At 35.4% G+C, this 21,885-nt stretch overlaps 1 protein-coding gene across 7 annotated transcripts in view; it reads right to left on the reverse strand.

The window, feature by feature from the left end:
- Window positions 1–21,885, reverse strand: part of CACNA2D1 (calcium voltage-gated channel auxiliary subunit alpha2delta 1) — a 498,274-nt gene that overhangs the window by 19,391 nt on the left and 456,998 nt on the right. For all 7 annotated transcript variants that reach the window (XM_053897405.1, XM_053897403.1, XM_053897402.1 and 4 more), the window contains 14 exons: window positions 19,225–19,322; window positions 16,117–16,204; window positions 14,923–14,985; window positions 14,231–14,334; window positions 13,288–13,374; window positions 11,797–11,864; window positions 11,375–11,413; window positions 9,382–9,453; window positions 7,941–8,093; window positions 7,805–7,857; window positions 6,269–6,324; window positions 5,842–5,971; window positions 3,772–3,881; window positions 2,650–2,732 (listed from right to left, as the gene is read on the reverse strand). In XM_053897405.1, the coding sequence (XP_053753380.1) occupies window positions 2,650–2,732; window positions 3,772–3,881; window positions 5,842–5,971; window positions 6,269–6,324; window positions 7,805–7,857; window positions 7,941–8,093; window positions 9,382–9,453; window positions 11,375–11,413; window positions 11,797–11,864; window positions 13,288–13,374; window positions 14,231–14,334; window positions 14,923–14,985; window positions 16,117–16,204; window positions 19,225–19,322 (1,204 nt within the window). The remainder of the gene's footprint in view (window positions 1–2,649; window positions 2,733–3,771; window positions 3,882–5,841; window positions 5,972–6,268; window positions 6,325–7,804; window positions 7,858–7,940; window positions 8,094–9,381; window positions 9,454–11,374; window positions 11,414–11,796; window positions 11,865–13,287; window positions 13,375–14,230; window positions 14,335–14,922; window positions 14,986–16,116; window positions 16,205–19,224; window positions 19,323–21,885) is intronic.

Consider the following 21,885-nt stretch of genomic DNA (forward strand, 5'->3'; position numbering starts at 1 on the left):
CACTCACAGTAATGGCCATATCTCCATCTAGTGGTTTCCTAATCAACGAATACCTGGAGAGCAGTGAAGAAAGAACACCATCAAAGTTGCTCTAGTAACACTAGCCATGAGGATCCCAGAGCATCAGAGAAGAAACTGCAAAGCTGTAAGTGAAACCATGAACACAAGCTTGGGGCCTACAACATCTATGCAGTCATACTAATAATATAATTCAGAAATTGGTCACAGGTTAACAAGTGATAATTTTAGCCTAGATACTGTAAGTCATTCTAAGTAAAATGAACTTAGAAATTGGAAGCACTTGTACTAAAATATTTTAATAGCATCAATATTTTGGTAGTAAAAAATATAAAAAGTTGATTAAGTCATATTTGTTTTAAAAAGAAAGGAAAGCATAGAATTATTGACTTAGAAAATAATGTCTGATAAAATTGAAATGGCTCATTAATTTAATGTCAGCATCTTTTGAAAATTGAGATGACCAGCTCTAATAATCGTCCTCAGGGTATTTTTCTTTAGTAAAAAGCTAGACATCAAGAAACATAGAATTTTTCCCGTAATGATTTAATCTTTATACAAAACCTTATAAGAAAATACTGATTTTTAAATAAACATAGGAAAAGGATATGCCGGGTTTGGGATTAGAAACTTAAGCCATATTTGAATTCAGCTATTTACAAAACAATATTAGTACTGGAATTTTAAAAACCTGCTTTCAGGACATTTATTATAATGAATTTAGGGACATGGATTATTTATTAAAATTTCAAGCCAAACACACACAAAAAGAAAAATTAGAGAAAGTGACTGACCATCCACACCACATGAAAACTTGCAGTAAAATGGAGATAGGAGCTGACATCATGGTACAGGCACGACTCGTTGTGCACATAAGTTGATCCTATTAATAACGGGCAAAGTAGCAAGTACAGGAAAAGGAAAGAAAACACAGAAAAGAAGACATACAAGATGAGATTTCATGCAGTTTGCTGGCAGTTAGCAGTTTATGTGAGCCTCCATCCAGAGCAGGGTCACAATGACCATTGCAAATAAGCATTACCAAAACATTTCACTGCTAAAGGAACACAAGACATTATTAGCAAGTTAAGCTACTGAGCAAGAGCTGTACTTTCACACACAGTAGGATGTATAATTCACAGGAACTTGAATTACTGAAAATTTGTCTCAGTCCAATCTTTCTCGTGCCTTGATGAAAACATAGAGTCTCCTAGGTTGAAAACATTTTAGGTAATAGGGTTTTTATGTGATCTTTGAAGTTGATTTGAGTGAATTTAATCTCAGGCTTTGGTGAAGAGTGGTTGATGAGTGAAGTTTCCCCTAATGAGCACCACTATCCTTGGGCCCACATTCATTCTTAAGGGAATGATTTGACAGGGTCAAACTCCTGAAAATAGAGTAGATAGAACAACAAAAGTCCTCATATCTGGATTTGTGTTGAAGTCTAACCGGATAAAATGGAGAAAAACAACTAGCTGCCACTTGGAATCACTTTCTCCATCAAAGAGGAATGATCAGTAGTCCTTGCAGAGATAACGGGGGTTTCCTGGCTAACACCTCTTGCTTTTTAAGTCTTATTCCTCATTACTGATTTTACTTATTTTTTGTTCCTCTTCTAATCATAGCTAACTGGATAATATTTATGAAAATTCCTTTTCTGTGTATTTGAGTAAATAAGTACATAGTAGACAAGTCTATTCTAAATAAATTACAACCTCTATAAATGTACATTAATAGGTGATCTGACATTTTTTGGGAGTAAACAATTCCTAAGATGATTATGCTCTCAGTTTGTATGCTCATTGGAGTATGCAAGCCACTTAATGCAAAGGCACACCTTGAAGAGGCAGAATTGAGAAATGTTGTATTTAAAATTCGTTTTTCACATTAGGCAGAATTGTGGTGTGCCCTTTACATTTGAGAATCAAGTTTCTTAATTAAAATGATTTTAAAAACATAAAGCTGATTACATGCATAGTATGTCAGAAGATTGTTTCTTGGAGGAAAGCAGCAATCATTTTTACATGACATAAGATGTTTTGCAAAATTTTATGAACTTAGCCCTCTGTAACTGACCTGGTCTAATACACGCAAGGTAAAAATGCAATTAAGAGAAATAATACAAATCTATGACAGAGTCAGGAGCCATGTTAAAAAAAAAAAAAGGAGAATTACAAAATATCAGGAAACTAGCTATTTCACAAATTTTTAAACATACCAAATAAAGACTAAAGAAACACGTAAAAATAAATTTTGCATCTTAAAGATTGGAGTATCAGTGAAGGGAGGCAAATCACATCATAAATAACATTTACTGTAATTACTATTGATGAGAAAATGTTTCAAATCATCAGATTGGTGACCTAGGATTGTTAGTAAATTGATGGGAATTGTGTTTGAAAGTACAGTTTCTGTTGGAAGGACAGATAGAAGAAGCAACTGTTGAGCTTACACTAACCATGAACAGTATTGAAATGAAAAATCTATCTACCAGCAAGTACATCATGTTAATGAGAAACACTATGATTAAGACATCATGTTTGAGTTAAAAATGTAATTTGTTTCCTTAAGTTCCTGAAGACAATGACTACTGAGTTAGAATATTTTAATACAATAAACCTTTGGTCTTACCAAGACATTGTTATCAAAGCAGACATCGGGTCCTTTTCGGTATCTGGGTTGCTTAACCATATCACAAGGATCTGGACCATCAGCTAAAGAAACTTGTTAAGGAATACGAAATTACTTGTTCTTTCCACACAATTAAAAAATATATATATATTTCCCAAAGCAAGGAACAGACACCTATGCCATTAGTCTAGTCCCACACGACTAGTTCAAGTACTTAGGGATTTAAGGAAGTAAACTGCCACATAAATTCTTTTGTCACACTAGTGGCTATATGAAGAGATCACTGTGGTTTTTATTTTTACTCTACACGGTGTGGCCCTTGGCAGATGCAATTACTCAACAGTTACCTGTAAAGATAGAAGTGGTTGAAATGAGCAAATAAGACGGAGCCATACATGTGAACCCGCACAAGGGAGCACAAGGGTGCTCCTATGTAGCAAGACAGAAATATAAACTCATTGGTAACAATAAACCCCAATTTCAAACACAGCTGGGACTATTCCCGCCGCACCCCCCCCCCCCCGAAACAACATGAATAAATGAAAAAAGGACAGGTGGTCTGGTCTACAATGCTTTAACAGTCACTGGGCTGTCATTTAGCATATTTATAAGCATAAGCAGTTTGGTGTTAACGGCCACTGCAGATACAGCAAACGACAGGACTTCCTTCTTTTTTAAGGCTGAATAATATTTCAGCGTAGATGCACACCATATTCAACTCCATTTTTTGACTATGGAATGTTGACAGCTCTCCAGCCACACAAGTCCCAGCTAGCAAAAACCCAGCACTACTCCCTAATGGCCATAAATTCCCAAGCCAGCTGCCCCTGCCTGCATGCAAGCCGAAATTTCCAGATCTACCTGCAAACCTGCACTGCCTACTCCACAAAGCCTCATTATATGACCAAGAAACTGTTCACATTCTCTTGGTGCCTGGGTGGCATCATTAGTCTACACATTCGAACCACATTTTGCATGAGAGGTTCATTCTGCCTGTGTGAGGTAATCACGGCATGCTGTGTGATGTTATTCTCTTTACGAGCATTATCAGTGTGACGAGGTTAAAGAAGCATTACTTTAAGACGGCGTTTGATTCCAAGCATTTCTGATGTCAAAGGATACAAGTCTGCTCTGCTTGTATGAGCAGTCGTGTGTCACAGGGACAAGTCCCTTTGCTCTCAACCATAATGAATATTAAGTTGGTGTTCATAAGTTTTTCTACATGAAAGATTCTGCAAAAGAAATAGTTATAAAAATCACAGAAAATGAGCATTTTTTTCTTTTGGGCAAAAATTAAAATCTTTCAAAGGTTCTTACATATAATATGACATGTTGAAATGCAAAGCATCACCCACATAAACAGTAAAACAAAATGAGAATACTTTAGAAGGAAAACATCACCATGTTTTACTTATTAGCATGCACAGTGTATTACCTCTCTCAATACTAGAAAATTGCAACACATGTTTTAGGTGTCACCTTTGTTTTTCAATGCAAAATAAGCACTACTGAGTTGTTGAAACCCGTAGAATAAATGTTTTATTTGACATGCTTAAGGAACTGTGGTATTTATTACTGAAAATAAACAAAATTACCTTATTTTATACATTAAAAGCTTTGGAGCCCACACTAAGCATCTTGCCCAAGCCAATGGCAAAGTAAATCTAGACTAGTGCTGTTCACCAAACTACTGTGAAGATGGAAATGTTTTCTGCTTTCTCCAATATGGTAAATAGCCACACTAGGCTATCGAGTATTTGAAACGTGACTAATGTGGCTGAGGCACTAATGTGTATTATTAGTTATAATTGAAACAGCCACCAGTGGCTGGTAAGTACTGAACTGGATAACACAGATACAGACAGAATAAGGGATTGAAATTCCATGCAGTATTTTTTGCATGTCTTAAACTGCTTCTGCCACCATTAGCAACCACGTTAAAAATGTTAATCTGTCACTGAAGATTAATTTCTTTATGATGATGTATTTTAAAAAGAAAATGATTATTTTCTTTTTCTCCATTGAACTTGGGGCACAAGGATAAAGCCAATCAAAAGCAACCATGATTCAACTTAATATCCTGATTACTTTAAATTGTAAAGATTTGTAGTCAATTTTTAAAGCACAGATTGCCATCAATGACATCTATTAATCAAAGGCCAAAGGATTATGAAACTGTTTGCTAAAGTGGATAGACTGTCTTGCTATGACACAGAGGTTTGCTAAAGTAAATCATAAAGTCATACGGACCAGGTCTGTTAAAAATTCACACTAGTTTCATTTAACTCCTTCCAGAAAACAGTTCTCTGTTAGAAACGTCTGGATCTCTTAGCAACTCTTCCAGCCCTTTCACATGCTCAGATGTCCTCACCTCCTCACATTTCCTCTTTCCTAGATTAACATTTCTTCGAGAATAACCTGCCCTCCTTCACTAAAAACAAAGTGTCCTAAATCTGTGCCTCTCCCCCCCATTCTCAGGGATCCTATGACATGGATTATCACTCTCTCTCATGACTCTGAAAAGGCCCACCTTGGCTTTTTCTTCTATCCCTTCTAGCCAAACTAAATTCTCAATCTCTTCCAAAAATGGCTAAACATGTTTATGTCTGCTAGTGACTCACCTTAGCTTTGATTTTAGGAAGTGATATCTTCTCCTAGTTCTTTTAGTTTCAATTCAAAAATACATGCAATTCTAAATTTCAGTGAAGAGTAGAAGTAAAACATGTCCCTCCCTAGACTATCTTTGTATAAACCCTATTTAGTAAGTAAATGTAAAATGAAATCCTGTATTTAGCTTAGACTTACTCAAAATGACGATTAATTCTAATCTTACTACAGTTCATATTGTTCTACAACTTTAGAAAAACTTTTAAAGGGGTTCTCTTTTTAGACAAAAAGACATTAAAATATAATCACATTTCTCTTTGTGCTGCCTAAAAGTAGGTAGAATTTCATTCACCCTATTATAGTCAAAAGGATTACCACTTACCAGTTAGGATCAATCCTAAAGAATGTAAATTAAAAAAAAAAAAAACATTCAGCAAAACTAAAGATCTATTTCCAACTGTAAATAGTTACTCATGTCTCTCTCACACTCTAATAACAGTCTCTGTTATTTGCTATAATGATTATAAAAGCGAATACAATTTCTTAGTGAAATCAGACTATCCCTAAAAGGAAGAAACAAATTACCTGGAACAGTTTCCACAGTCTAACACACCACTGAATGATTTACTATCATTATCGAAGAAATACTGGGTCTGTTCAGTAATGCAGCTCTGCTTTGACAGAGAGGCTGTAAAGTCATCGTCTTCCATCTCAACTGTGGAAAAAACAAAGATCACCAGGAGGGGACGCTACAGTCAGTGCCAAGAGCCTTCATTTCCGTGGAGATGTATTAAGGGCAGGCCCCCTGCTTGGCTTATTTATTGTTGTCTGACGTAGTGGCAGTCCGTCATAGGCGCCCATTAAATGTCAAGAGAAGCAATGAATCCAACAGATAAGAGTTACAAAATAGAGGCCGATACGACATAAAAAAGTTTCCAGACCCTTGGGTCAGGCGAACTCAACACATCCCCAAACAAAATTTTATTAGGACAATAGCTGAGTAACTACATACCTGCCTCAAGAAGTCGTGGAAAGGTCAAACTCAGGAGAAACTGCTGTAGAATAGACCTAAATTGCAAATACAAATTATTATTGACAAAAATCTACATATTTCCTTTACAAATAATGCAGTAAAAACCCAAATAATCTTGCAGGTACACATACACACATTTCTTCCTCATCTGCTTGGAAAAAATTGAGACCTTGCCAATAGAAAGTTGAGGAGTATTTTTATATAATTATTTCTTAAACTTTACAAAACACTGTACATTTGTTTCTGTAAAAGAAGTCACGAAGTCAGACATGTTAAGGACAGAGTGAGGGACCACTTAAGTGGTACCTAGGAAAAGTGTCAATATTTCATGCCATAGTTTTCTCATTCAGGGGTGCTTATTTTAGTTTTAGAACTCTAAGGTGGAATAAAGCAAAAGATCAAACAAAAATGATTTTGTGCCATGGGTTTGCAAACCATTTACTTTACAATATAGACTATATCTGTGAATACATAATGTGACATTCATGAACTAAAATATATACCTGTTAAATATAGGACACTTGGCATATTTCAGTTTTTCCAATAAATGACAGTTGAACCAAATATTAGTATAGAATCATCTGGAATTGAATTCAGGAAAAAAATAAAAAGGGGGGGTGAAGGAGGTAAATTCTGGCCAGAAAATAGCATAAAGCCAATCATAAAGTAATGAGGATTACTTTGAGATTTAAAAAACCTGAGTAAATTAATATTTAAATATCACTATCACAATAGAAAGTGCCATTTTTCACCAAAAATAGGATTTTTAATCTAAAATCTTTCTTATTTTCATAAACTGGTAGACTGATATGATTTTTGCTGGGAAAGCCTCACCATCAAATGAATGTTAAAGTTTAATCTACAAGGCATAAGGCTTGGGCAATGATAAAAAAGAAGGGAAAGAAGGAAGACTAGGGATCCCAGACACAAAAGGAGGTTGAGTTACTTGACTGACCAGAGCCCAACAATGATGCATTTGATCTTACAGACTTTCCACAGTGCCTTAAACAGTTTAAATGTATTGTTTTCATAGGTGGTAGGGTGTAGGTGAGGTGTTGAAGGAGGTAGGGAGGTTAAGTCAGTAAAAAGAGAGAATTAGATCCATTTCAGCAACATGATGCCTCTAAAACTTTGCCAGCCTCTGTTGGAAAGAGCTGAAAAGTCATGATGCTTTGAATTTGATGATGGAGACATCTAATTTGGATACTGAAGGCATTTAACTGAAACCTTTAATAGATTGATACACCTAAAACTTAAGGAATTGGGTAGAAAGTCTCAACAGATCTTGAAGAGGCTGAAGTCTGCATGAGCATATTGTTTTCATATGAAAAACCAAGTGACAGTAACAGTGTTAAATTGATCATTTTGTGAAAACTACCAGTATGTCATTTAGGAAACAAACAGAGTAGTTTCCGTAACAATTATTCACGTGTCACAAAATCTGGACTGTCCTCAAATTCTTTACTATTTCACCGCCCCTTTCTCATTACCAGTAAAAACACAATTGTGACTTACCAGGCAGCTGCAGTGGCCCACCAGCCAATGTGTAATATGTCGGCTATTGATGGCTATAAAAATAATGAAAAAGTCATTATGTTAATCGACACTGAGTGTTCCTGCGAGAGGCATGGACGAGGTGGAAATTACTGACCACGTATGCCGAGCGATGCCCTGCTCCTTGTTTCGGTGCAGCACCAGGCTCACACACTGACTGATAATCGTAAGATTTGTTGAAAGCATAAACCGATATATTAACCAGGTGTCGCATCAGACTTGGGTCAATCTCTCCAAAAAATCTTCCAATCTGGAACAGAGGACAAAAGAATCAAGTTTCAAATTCACTCCACATGTTAACACCCCGACCACTGCAACGAAAAGAAGTAGGACGAACTAGCAACGAAAACTACTGGAGCTTAAAAACCAAAGCAATGAAGCTGCACGGCATATTCTGAAAGAAGTGAGAAGAGCTTAGTTAGGGGTTCGCATTTGCTCCGTGGCTTGGTGTGATGCATGTGGAAGGAATACGCACAGTTAACTAAGCATTAAGATCACAAGTGAATACCTTGTGGGGAAGAGGAAAGCAGCGTAATGGAGAGAAATGGGTGATATTAGAGAAAGAACAGGAACCTAGGAGCAAACCTGAGGCTCATCAACTGCAGTCCATAAACATGGCCAGTTAAGAAAAAGCTCAGTGTTGACCAATTTTATCTTTTCTGTTCCTAGAAGTTTAGTTATTTACTTTGACAGAGAGAGACAGAATTGCAAGCAGTCTCCATGCTGTTAGCGCAGAGCCCAGTCTCACCAACTATGAGATGATAACCTGAGCCAAAAGCAAGAGTCGGACGCTTAATAGACTGAGCTACCCAGGCGCCCCAAGATCCTTTCTTTTTTTTTTTTTTTAAATTTTTTTTTTTCAACGTTTTTTATTTATTTTTGGGACAGAGAGAGACAGAGCATGAACGGGGGAGGGGCAGAGAGAGAGGGAGACACAGAATCGGAAACAGGCTCCAGGCTCCGAGCCATCTGCCCAGAGCCTGACGCGGGGCTCGAACTCACGGACCGCGAGATCGTGACCTGGGTGAAGTCGGACGCTTAACCGACTGCGCCACCCAGGCGCCCCGATCCTTTCTTTTTAAAGAGAAACCAGAAATGTAGATTGGGAAATGAAATTAATTGGCAACGAATTCTAATTTGCTTAAAATCCCATTTGAGCCAAATAGCCTATATGCTGCCAACTTGCAAATTTGGGAATAGAAACTTCATCAGTTCAAAGCAGCCATGTATTAAGTTAGATATTACTAATTAATAAATATTTAATATGCAAACATTTTCTCAATTTCTGAGAGATCGACAATAATAACTACATGTTTTAATAGTAACTGTTATGACTAGAAAGGAAATTCAACTAATTTCAGGAAACTGTATTTAGAATGTATTCATTAATGGTTTATATTATATTTAGCATTTAACAATTTATTTTATGACAGAAATATAACAACTCATTAATTTCTATAACGGTTTGAAGGCCTTTTGTAATGCCGATTAGGGAAATACACTTTGGAAACTGTACTTTGTCCCACTGTGGTACCTACCTGGTTAGTATAATCATCATGATTTGCCATCAGAAGAAACCCACCATCATCTAGAATCACACAATCCATTACCTACAAAAATAAAAATAACAATGAACACAATTCGAGGAAGGTTAGGAGGCTTCATTATCAGTACTTTGTTAGATAGATGATTTTATATATATATTTAGAAAGAACATACATGTATGCACAAGGGAGGAGCAGAGGGAGAGGGACAGAGAGAATCCCAAGCAGTCTCCCTGCTGTCAATGTGGAGCCCGACACAGGGCTCGATCCCATGACCCTGGGATCATGACCTGAGCTGAAATCAAGAATCAGAGGCTCAAGGGACTGACCCAACCAGGAGCCCCAGTAGATAGTAACAACAACAAAAATAGGAAAAAAAACTTCAACTTAAAGATACATGCTCCAGAGATTCTGATGAAATAAATTAAGGACACACACAGATTCAAATTCTCAGGGTTTCATACTGTACCACTACCCATTTAGTTAAAACTGTCAACTGAGTCTGAACAAATCAGAAGGTCAAATCAGAAATAACCTTTTTGCCATTTGGTCATCTAAATGATCCAGGAAATTGGATAAGCCAAAATAACTAATATGTAAAAACATACTTAATATTTTGACAAAAAAGATACCTTTAAAAATGCATTGTAGTCACCATGCTTCAGACTAAATTAAAAAGCATGCAGCATAAGGATATTATAACTACTTCATATTTTCAATCAAAATTGGTTGAGTAATTTGAAATATAAAAGCAGAAACAAAACAAAAAAAGATCATGACACAAAAGAAATCAATTCCCACCTGGTTTGTATCATGTTTAAATGCATGGATCAGTTTAGTAATTTTTATTGTATAAAATGACAATTAAAAACATTGTTCTCAGAGTTGGGGACATGTGGAAGCAACTTGCTAAAACCTCGACTCTCAAAACAGTCTTTATAGTCTATTTACAAAGTCTATGTAAAATGGAGAGAGTATAAAAAATAACATTGCTGGCTTATAATTTCACATGACTAGAAATAAGATGATGTGAACCCACTGTTTGCCTTAGAAATAAACACATACACATAAGAAGATGGGAAGCAAATAGTGGAATTCATCCTTTGTATTCTGGGAATACTTTATGTAGTATCATTCTTAGAACATATTTAAGTAATTTTTTTTTTAAATGTTATTTTTGAGAGGCAGAGAGAGAGGGAGAGACAAAATCCAAAGCAGGTTTCAACATATTTAACGTTTAAAAAATTTTTTTTGTTTATTTTTGAGACAGAGACGGAGCGTGAGTGGGGGAGGGGCAGAGAGAGAGGGAGAAACAAAATCTGAAGCAGGTTCCAGGCTCGGGGCTGTCAGCACACAGCCCAACGCAGGGCTTGAACTCACAAGCCATGAGATCGTGCCCTGAGCCAAAGTCAGGCACTTAACCAACTGAGCCACCCAGGCGGCCTGAACGTATTTAACGTTTGAACGAAGAAATGTCATAATGAAATAGAAGTAACAGGAGACAATGTAAAATCCAATCCATGTAAGTGGAATTTGATAAAAAAAATAATAATAATGGCAAAATTGAACTCAAAAAGTTTTCTTGTCACTATGAATACTGTGTGAACAAATTCAGAGAAACTATCAAGGACAGGAAAGATTGCCTTGATAACCAGTAAGGCCACTTTAGTTAGAAACTTCCCACTCAGGAACAGAGCTAAAGATACTTAGAAAACTATCTAACACAATTGACATTGAGTACACTTCATACTGAAACAGGCTTTTTAAATTAAAATACTTTCCCTTAATATGTGAATATTTTTAATGGTTAGGAATTAAAAGAATTTATTCAACTTCTTACCTATAAATTAGTTCAAAATTTCATAAACTATTTTTTAGCATTTAATGAAAAATTCCTATATCAAATGACTTTCATCAATGACTTTATGATTAAAGTCTTAACAAGAGTAACAAAAAATAACAGTTAAAATTTTAAAAATTTTCTTACATCACTGTTTCTTTTGCAGTCACAAACTGGACCAGCACACTGAAAGACAAAAATACAATTAACCCCACACATTTTTAATAGAAAAAAGGATTTCCATGACACATTATTATCATGTTAGGAATCTGAGAATAATTTATCTAGTATCAAAGTAAGATTAAATGACAGTCTATCCCATCATAAAAAAAGCAATAGCTTCATCTTTGTAAAATATTAAGAGCTATCTAAACTAATATTTCAAATTATATCAAAATATTTTTCCTCTTAACTAATTTAAAAAAGTCTTTCCAAAAATATTAATTCATAGTTCTGCTTAATTTAGTAGCACTGAAAATTATACATTGACAAGACTTTACTTTGACTTTTCTTATTTGCATTTGACATGGAGTGTAGCATAAACGTTAGGAAATATATATATATCTTACCGGATCCCTGATTGATGTTTTGGTGAAATTCTCTATCCAAGAATTTACATCAATTTTAATCCCAACAACTGAAAAATGATGTAAAGAAGAATTGACACATACATAGAAAAAACGTGGCTGTGATTCTTAGTTATCTACTTTTCCTCTTACATTTGAATATTTCTGAGCAAATTTAAATTTCTTGGAATTAAATTAATTTCAGCTATACGTTGAAAAGCGGACTTCATTGAAAAGGTTGCAGTTTTAATGTCCATATAATATTTGCTATATGATAATTTATGTAGTGTAAAAAGTAGCATTAAATTTTGGGTTGAATGTAATGTTTATTACAGAGATTTTATTTCTTTGGGTTTTCATTAAAGAGACTGCTAACTGCTCTTAAACTATTAAATAACTTTCGTTTATATTCACAACATACTTTACTCGTTGGCAACCACCTCACCAATTAACTCATATATGCAATAAGCTAAAGGGGAAAAAAAAGGTGGTAGTGTCAGGCATAGTCTTGTAACGTGAGGTCACTCAGGTGGAATGTTTTAAGAGGCTTCGCTAGCCCCACCAATGCATGCATCATGTGCTTGAGAAATGTATGTCCAATAGACAGATAGGTGGGTGGGAGGGTGAGTGAATAAATGAGCCATTGAGTGAATGAAGGAAGCAGTCAATGAGTTAGTGTGGAGGTAATATCTAGTTGAACCACTGAGGTTCCCGAGGTAATATCTAGTTGAACCACTGAGGTTCCTGAGGTAAAACAGCCCTCAGGAATAGGAAGGTGATCTATCTACCTTCTCAATCTGGTCTAATGTACACTCTCTTACACAATCAAATACGGAATCATACAATGAAAAAAAAAAAAACAACAACGCTTCTACTAGATGGCATCCACTTAATCCAGCCTACTTGCATTTCCCATTGATGTTCAGTTTTATGATTTGTTTTGTTTGCTTACTTGATTTTATTTTGGCAAAAAAAAAATCATTTTTCCATTTTATTGTAATTTTTTATATATATATATAAAAAGGTTCTTACCTAATTCGTTTTATCAGGCACATGGTATATATATGCTATAACTTATTTATCTTTTCCTTAGAGGATGGAAACTTAACTCTTCATGTTTAACTTACTACAAATATTCACACCCTTGGACACGTATCCTTCTGTGTATTTCAAAGTTTCTTCTAGGACAGACTTACCGAGTGGAAATGCTGGATCAATCTGGCATGTAGAATTTTGATTTGACTCCATTAATTTGAGCAGCAGTGTATACACATACACATCTAGGAAATCCCTCACCTCTATATAGTATCTGTTTTATTTTTCCCCAATCTCCCACATCATTGTATTTTATTTTCAAAACTGTGTGTATCTGTCTTTGACTTTATTTTGCTTAAAGGTTTCTGATGGCCTTCCTGGTAAGTACTGCCAGATTTTAATAGAAATATTTGGTCACATTTAATTTTGGCCATGTCTATATACCATATACACGCTTACCTGCAGGTTTAAGAAGCTTTCCTTGGATATAGATTTCCACAGCTTTGCTTACCATAATGCCTGATTCGTAAGCACCAGGTCCGCTTTCTGAAAAAGAAGAAGGCAACAACAAAAAAGGAACACAGGCCTGTCTAGATAAGTCAAATAGTGAATTTCTCTTAAGAGGGATAGGTGGATGGTGTTTTGCTTAAGTATTCTAGTGTAGATAAGTAATGAGGAGGTGGGTTGTCGTCTCTCATCTTCCTCTACTGACCAGACCCGTTGGAGTGTCCGTGGGATGTGAATTATTCAGCTTGGCTGCATCCATGTCCACAACATAATGGACGCAGGCCAAATCTCTGCTTCGTGACATTTGCTAACTGAGTGGAGAGGCTGCTGAGGTGGAAAGATTGATCTTAGAACCCCAAACAGCCTTTGCATTTTAGACGTAAGTCCCTGTACAAGATGCCAAAATTCTCTGAACTTTGGTTTCCCCTTTTGTAAAAATGAGGCTGAATAACACCTACCCCCAGAGAAGCCCAGGGATTAAATTAGAAAGGTTTTGGGAAAGAATCCAATAAGATAGTTTAAAATGCGGCCTATTGATAATTTTCATAAATAATATATTTAACTAAAACTGACTAAACTGATTGATGATGTCTTTAAAACTCATTACACGTTCTTTAATAGATTTGCAGTTTGTGAAATGAGGGATTATCTACATATGTTTCTATGCATTATGCATACCTGTTGATATGCTATCTCTACATTACTGGATGACTGTTTCCTGTGTGTGCGTTTTACCTCAACTAAATGGAAGCTTCTGTCCTTCCAATGTCACACGTATACTATACACTTAATAAGGGCTGTTCTGAGCAATTATGGTTATTGGGGAAAGCAGGAAGTAATAATTTATCTTAAAAAAAAGGAAATTGAGAATGGCTGAATTCTGAGTAATACTTACTGTTAAAGTAGGGAGCAGTAAAAACATAGTTGTCATTATCGAGACTCCTTTTATAGAAGCTATCCTCGTATGTTTCTGGGTTTTCTTGCCAGTTTTCTCCAGCCCTAAAGAGGAAATGGCTCATCATTTTTATTCTTGAATCTGCCTGATAACCTACTTTTCTGTGAACATCACAGAATTTTACAGATATGTCTACATCTAATGATACTCATTAATAAGCAATAAATCACCATAGAATAGATAACAAGGGCCAGAAAAAGCTCTTGGTTTTACTCTGCAGGTGATGACGTACAAGTCACTTAATAGGTCAATTAATAGTAATAGGCCTCCCCACCCTAGTTGACAGACTATTTTGGAGACAGAGATAAGATCCATTGAAGAACAGTGAAAACAATGAGGTGCTATGAAAATATTGCCAATAGGCTCTAAACTTTACGTTCAGTGTGTATGAACAGAAAAAAAAATCTCTTTTACTGTGTCTTAGATTTTGGAATAAATATCCAAAAGGATCACTGAATAATCATATAATAGCATTTTTAAAGAAGTAGGGTATTTTAATAATGTAAGTAATGTTAAATGACTCCATTTTAATCTAATAATCAGTTTCTCTAAAGAATGGCTTCCTTATAATGTGCACATCCTCAGAGTAGTCGTGTAACGTACTGATTTCTACAGATGTTATTTGAACTTACTCCTTGGGATAAACTCTGGTAATCCCACCATCAGTCACAACGAACCGTGCTTTCACTCCCTTGCTAAAACAGAAGACAGAAGAAGGCAATTTTTTATTTCACTTGGTCTCCGTAAGATAATAATTTAGGTGTTGATGACACAAAGAGAAATAAAATGAGTTCCTAACATAAAGGAAGACAAAGTAAATACATCAATACATGCAAACTATGCTTTAATGTTGCAAATACCTAAGAAATAAAGGGAGGATGCTTAACGAGGTCACTTCATAGTAAAGACCAATATAGCTGCGTTTGGAAGATGGAATTAGCAGAGATGACAGAGACAGCAGGAAGATCTTACATGTAGAGCCAAGACTATGTTACAGGAAAGCTAGTGAAGAATGTTAAGTATTTGGTGTTATAAAAACAGAAGGCAAAGTGAGAAGCAACAGATAGTAAAGTTTCAAGGACAAGCTTCTTAAGGGTCAGCTCATGAATAATCTTGAAATCCATGGTGGAGAGCTTCACCTTTATCCTGAAACTGGAGCTGCATTAAGAGGAAGGCTGGCAGGGGTGCGTTCTATGGAGGACAGAATAGGGGGTGTGGGTAGAGGAATCGGAGGCCCTGAGTATAGACTGAATATTAGCAGTGCTGTAATTTCTCAGAAATTGGAAATTATGAATTTGGCTATGAAGAAGACAGGACAACATTGTTGGAAGAGCTATTTAGCATTTGGTGACTGACTGGACATGGGGTGGAGAAGAGACCGTAAATGAGAATCACAATCAGATTTCTCAGTTTGTTGACTGGGTGAATAGTAGTGTTATTAAAAGGCCACTTGACTAGCATCCCTATTTTATCACAAACATGAAAATTCAGCCTTTTTAAATTTGGTTTGTTCCCACTGCAGTGTGTAAGTGTGGAAAGATAAGTACTGGCAGATGTAGATGTTAGTCCTGACACATACCCAACACTGGAAATACAAGCTGTCAACAATTCCAAGATGAAATTGTTATTAAATTAGTAAAATTTAAATTTATGAGCCCTAGTTTCCAAAAATTTCTCAGAGAAAAGCTAAATTGAAATGCAGAATATATATATATATATATATATATATGTTATATATGCATATATATATGTTATATATGCATATATATATGTTATATATGCATATATATATATGCATATATTTATTAATAGGAACAAATACTTACATGTTTTTCTGCTTACTCCAGTAATTTTGGACAAGTTCATTTGTAAAGCCTGCATCCAGCAAGACTCTATTAATCAAATCCGTATTACCTAATATAGAAAAAGGATAGCCTCAATTACATCCACATAGTTTTTCATTAGGATAATAATGAAACAAATATATTCTCTGTTTGTTAAAGCAATTTAGAGTGGATAATATTTCTATGAATTAACAACCATATCCAATATTAATTTTCTGCATGTTTTTCTTGTTCATCTTGCCTCACAGTTTTCAGGCTATGGCCAGAATAGAAAAGCCAATTCTAAAAGAGAATTATTTTGTAAATTTTTTCAAAAAGATAGGTGAAGTATGTCAATCAAGAAACATTAAGGAAATAACCTTCCTCTCTCTCTTCTTTTTTATAGGTTAGTATGGCGATTCAAATCTATCATAATTGATGGACAATTTTATATGTAAATATAAAACTACATAATATAGTTTTTTCTTCATTTGCTTTGGTGAAAGAACTGAATAACTTAGCACAGACCAGCACTATTTCAAGATTGGCTTTTGGAATCTGTCATTTCTGGAATAACCAGAGAACAAAATAGCCCAAGTTCAAAGGTAATGAAAGGGCAGATGGCAATGACCAAGGGTCAGTTAATACATATTCTTAAACAAAAAAACTTCACCTTCTTTCCTTTCTCTTGGTCCTGTGTTTTAAGCCCATGACACTGTGGATAACCTACAAATACTGAAACTTGACATTTATGAAAAAATTTTATTTTATCCAGGTAAGGAATATGTGGTCTTACTTAATATCTATTACTGTAAAAGGTGAGGAGTAGACTGGAAAATATTTTAGTTGATTTTTTAAATTTAATGTAACTTCCAGTTTTAAAGGATCAATTCAATCCACATTTTAGACTTCATTTTAGGAACTATTTTCATTATATTATGTCAGAAAATTAATCATTTTCACAAACAGTCCATTTGAAAAGTGAATGATGCAATTTAATTGCTGCAAATCGTTTTAGGTAAAAGAAATGAAACGATTATTCTAATTTGTGGTATAAATCACTCTTGCGAGCAATTTCACAATTTCATTCATATTTTAATTATACCGTAATTTTAAAATGTGTCTTGAAATATGGCCCCTGCTGCATATAATACATAAACAGGTTATCAGTACTGAGCTTTACCATTTTATACACATATAATCTCATTGTTAGAATAGTTCAAAAAAGCGGGAGCCGGGGAGGAGGTACGAACATGCTGAAAGACTCTACAGCCTAAACATTTAGGTAATAAACATAAACAGTGAGAATTTTAATTTTAATGCTGGATTAAGTACTTCCATAAGCACAATTAAAATCACCCAAACCCCTTTAAAGGAAGCCATTGAGATTTCAATCACTGATACTTTTAGTTTTACATATTATTTGATAACATGACCTAAAATATGATTGAGAAAACTGTAGTATGTAGAACTATCAGAGGAAAATATACATTTTATAGCTATTACCTTTTTATAATTAAATCTCACACTTCACATGGTTATCTAAGTACCACAAGCATCCTATTGGATCATAGGGGAGGTGGATAAAAAACATGAAGTGAAATGAAGACACGGGAGAAGAGACAATATGGATACTAGCACTATGATACTGAAAGTACTTTTGTTTCAACATATTTATACTTGCCTAGGAGCTAGAGGCAACCAATTTATATTTTTATTAATTTTTCAATGCTTACTCATTTGTTTTGAGAGAGAAAGAGCATGAGCAGGGGAGGGGCAGAGAGAGAACCTCAATCTGTACTGATAGTGCAGAGCCCAATGTGGAGCTCGAACTCAGGAGCCATGAGATCACGACCTGAGCCAAAATCAAGAGTCGAATGCTTAACAGACTGAGCCACCCAGGTGCCCATAGAGGCAACCAATTAAAGGAATATTCAGTAATATTACACCAGTTCTTTCTTGGGAATCCTGTTATTTACTGAAAGGAAAAGAACAAGAACCATAACAATGGAAAGGCTCTGACTCAGAGTATGCTGACAAGGAGTAGAAAGATTTGGAAACACTCCTATTCGGTCAGGTCAGTGTAGACCTTCTCTACCCTGGCTGGTTTTCAGAGCAGCTGATCCTTGCTCTGGTAGCTAATGTTGATGATGCTAGGAAGTTACTTCTTTTTAGGAGATAAATTTTAATTTGTGAGATGCTTCAGTTCGCTTCCTGTAACTGAGCAAGTGCCTTGTTTAACCCTTTCTGATAGAAAGGAAAAAGATTTTAAAGAAGAAAGAGAGGGAAGGGAGGAGGAGGAAAGGACAAAAAACTCAGTTATGGTTCCTTTTTTTAAAAAAAATATATTTACTAAGGTAATTTTTGCCAGGCAGTTAATTTTCCTCTCATTTCCCATTTCCGGTACATCTTTTCCTGGTAGTACTTTTTTTACAGGATATTTTTAGGAGGAAAACACAGTTAAGATTTTAAATGCTAAGAAACCATTAATCTCTAAAAAGTTTTCTACTATGAATGATGTAAATTTCTCTGAAAGAAATGTATTGGTTAAACACTAATTGTTAACATTTTTATTTATTCTAACTTATTTTACTTCATAAAGTGAAAAATGACAGAAGCATTTTTTTTACACTATAAAGTTAATGGTGATCAAAACAGAATGTCAGGATGAAAACAAACCATTGACTGACATATTTATATCTTGTTTTTATTCCCTTCATCTTAAAGCTGTTCATATAAATTGGAGGAAAGAGATAAATCTATAAATGCTGTATGTATTTCTCTATATGGCAAGAAAAATGCAATGAAAAACTTTCAAAATATCATAAAAAAATTAAATTTCTTAAATTTGAAAGGATCAAGGGCAACGGTGCCCTATTTACACTGAAACATTTGCAGGTATCTAATACTTGGCTTTGAAAATTTGATTTTACTTCACAGTGAAAGAAACATTCTTTAATACATAAAAGGCCAAACTGTTACATTTTACCACTAAAAATTTACAAAGTAAATTAATAAGCCAGCATACCAACACACTGATCTGAACCAAGATTTGACCACTTTGGATATAACAATGGTGAAGCAATTATTATAAATTGGGTGTATACTTACAGGATGGGTTGTTTGGTGTTTTTCTGTCAATAAACTCATTGAAATTTAAAAGAAATTCGGTGTTATTATCTGATATCTTAAGATCATTGCAGTAATCTCTGAAAAAAAAATATTGTAGGATATTAGCTGTGAAAGTCACAACTTTTTAAAAAGTACACAGCCTTTATAGGAAGTGAAAACACTTTCTTTTACTACTTAAGTGACTCTGCAACCTGTTGGACAATACTTTGACTTAAGTAAAGGATGAGTGGTGTACCTAATATTTATTAAGGACTCGCCCTGTGAACAATAGGTGCTCAATAAAGGTTACCTTTCATTCTTAATCCACTATTCTTGCTTTATGTTGTATATTTGGAGTTTTCATATGGAAATTGAGAAATTTAAAAATATTATTCACTAAATATCAAGAAGAAACCCATTATATGTTAACATTTTTATGAGAAATTGTTGTCTTTAAAAAATAACCTAGTAAACAAAAGTGGCAACTTTCTATTTGCCTATTTGCAAATCTCTTTAATCCCTGACTTAATAGAATATAACTTCAAATGAATCTGATTTTTGGGGGCCCCTGGGTGGCTCAGTCCATTAAGTGTCAGACTTCAGCTCAGGTCATGATCTCACCACTTGTGAGTTTGAGCCCCACGTTGGGCTCTGTGCTGACAGCTCAGAGCCTGGAGCCTGCTGGATTCTGGGTCTCGATATCTCTCTGCCCCTCCCCCACTCATACTTTGTCTCCTTCTCAAAACCAAACATTAAAAAAAAAAAACGAATCTGATTTTGTAACATCATAAACTGATTATTGGAAAATTGGCTGATCTTCCAAATGATGACACATTTCATTATAAAACTGAAAATTCCCATTCAGTAATACCATCCCTGGTCTCGAACTCTTGGGAAACATTAGTTACAGAATCCCCAAATTCTTAATTTTGTTGCAAAGCACAGATTTTGTCATTAGCAACAGTCCATTGTTGTCTTTAAAGTGAAAGCCTTAGGTGGTTGATTATTGACAAAATGTTTATCAAATACCCAAGGCATTCTGTCAAGTAAAATATTTCATGGAAAAAGGGCAAAGAGCACCTATTTTAGCTCTAAATTTGATCACACAAGTACTTTTCTGTGAGACAGCCAAGCACTCGGGTATGCAGAACTTCCATTTTCATGTCACTGAATATAAAATGACATCTACTCAAGGGTAAAGGTTCAATAAAACTAATAATTTTTACTGCTTCCATCAAGGGTATTTTATAGTGAAACGGGCGTTTCCCTCACATGGGTGCCTGGCCATAAAGATTATGATGGCTACCAGCACCCTTTAGTGCCCACTGCCTTGATTTCGGCTAAGGTATCAGCTCATCACTGCTTATAGTGTCAGTGAAAATGTCAGCATGAAGAAAATGACAAACATCATTTCACAGTGCTACAAAAACACCTTTGACCTGGTGGGTTCTCTGAAAGGGCCTCTGGAACCCATGGGAGAACCATACTTTGAGAACTGCTATCCTGGTTTGGAAATCGAGAACAAATATCAAGCAACATAAATGTGAGGCTGCCATTATTATAACGAGGTTCATACAACAGATGAAAAACAGTAAAATGTCAGAACTTCAAAAACAAAAAAACCCCACCAAACTTCTCATTTCATGGAGAATTTTAGTTTAGAGGCTTGGTTTAGAAAGGATGCATGACCTTTACTCGTTTCATTATCGACAAAGCTAAAATGGACTTCTTCCCACAATTAGCATTTAATTATAGATATCACATAGTATTCTTTTTCATTCTATTTCATCTTTGAAATGCCTCTCTCATTTCTGATAAAGAGCAAAAATATTCCATGTTTTACACTTTCATCCCTTTTTTCTTAAATTATTTTTAATGTTTATTTTTGAGAGAGACAGGGTGTGAGTGGGGGAGAGGCAGAGAGAGACAAGTAGACACAGAATCTGAAGCAGGCTCCAGGCTCTGAGCTGTTAGCACTGAGCCTGACCCAGGGCTTGAACCCACAAACTGTGAGATCATGACTTGAGCTGAAGTCGATGCTTAACGGACTGAGCCATACTGGCGCCCCTGGACTTTTCATCCCTTTGACTGCATGTCTTTTAAAGATAGGAGGGGAGCCTGGGTGGCTCAGTTGGATAAGCCTCTGACTTCGGCTCAGGTCATGATCTTGCAGTTCGTGAGTTCAAGCCCCGGGACGGGCTCTGTGCTAACAGCTCGGAGCCTGGAGCCTGCTTCGTATTCTGTGTCTCCTCTTCTCTCTGCCTGTCAATAATAAATAAATGTTAAAAAATAAATTAAAAAAAAATAAAGGTAGGAATAATGCTCCAAGAATTTATATTTTACTGAGAGGTACTGGATAGTCTTCTGAGATTGATCAGCATTTGATAATCAACACACATGCTCAGATGTTGAAAGAGCAAGGAAATTGCCTAATCTGCAAAATGGAATAATACTACTAATTTATTATAGAGTTCACTGGAGCAGTAAATATAATCATTCACGTAAAAGGCTTACTTAACATGTTAGTTGAGGTGGATATTCACTGGTTTGTCCCACAAACTCTAACATTTCTTCCCTTCTCTCATATATACTCCATCCCTAAACACACAGGCACATTCTGCTCTTTCAGTCATCCCACAAGAATGGTACATATGTTAATCC

Source organism: Panthera pardus, unplaced genomic scaffold, assembly GCF_024362965.1.
Source record: "Panthera pardus isolate Hobbes unplaced genomic scaffold, ASM2436296v1 HiC_scaffold_8, whole genome shotgun sequence".
Classification (NCBI taxonomy): Eukaryota; Metazoa; Chordata; class Mammalia; order Carnivora; family Felidae; genus Panthera; species Panthera pardus.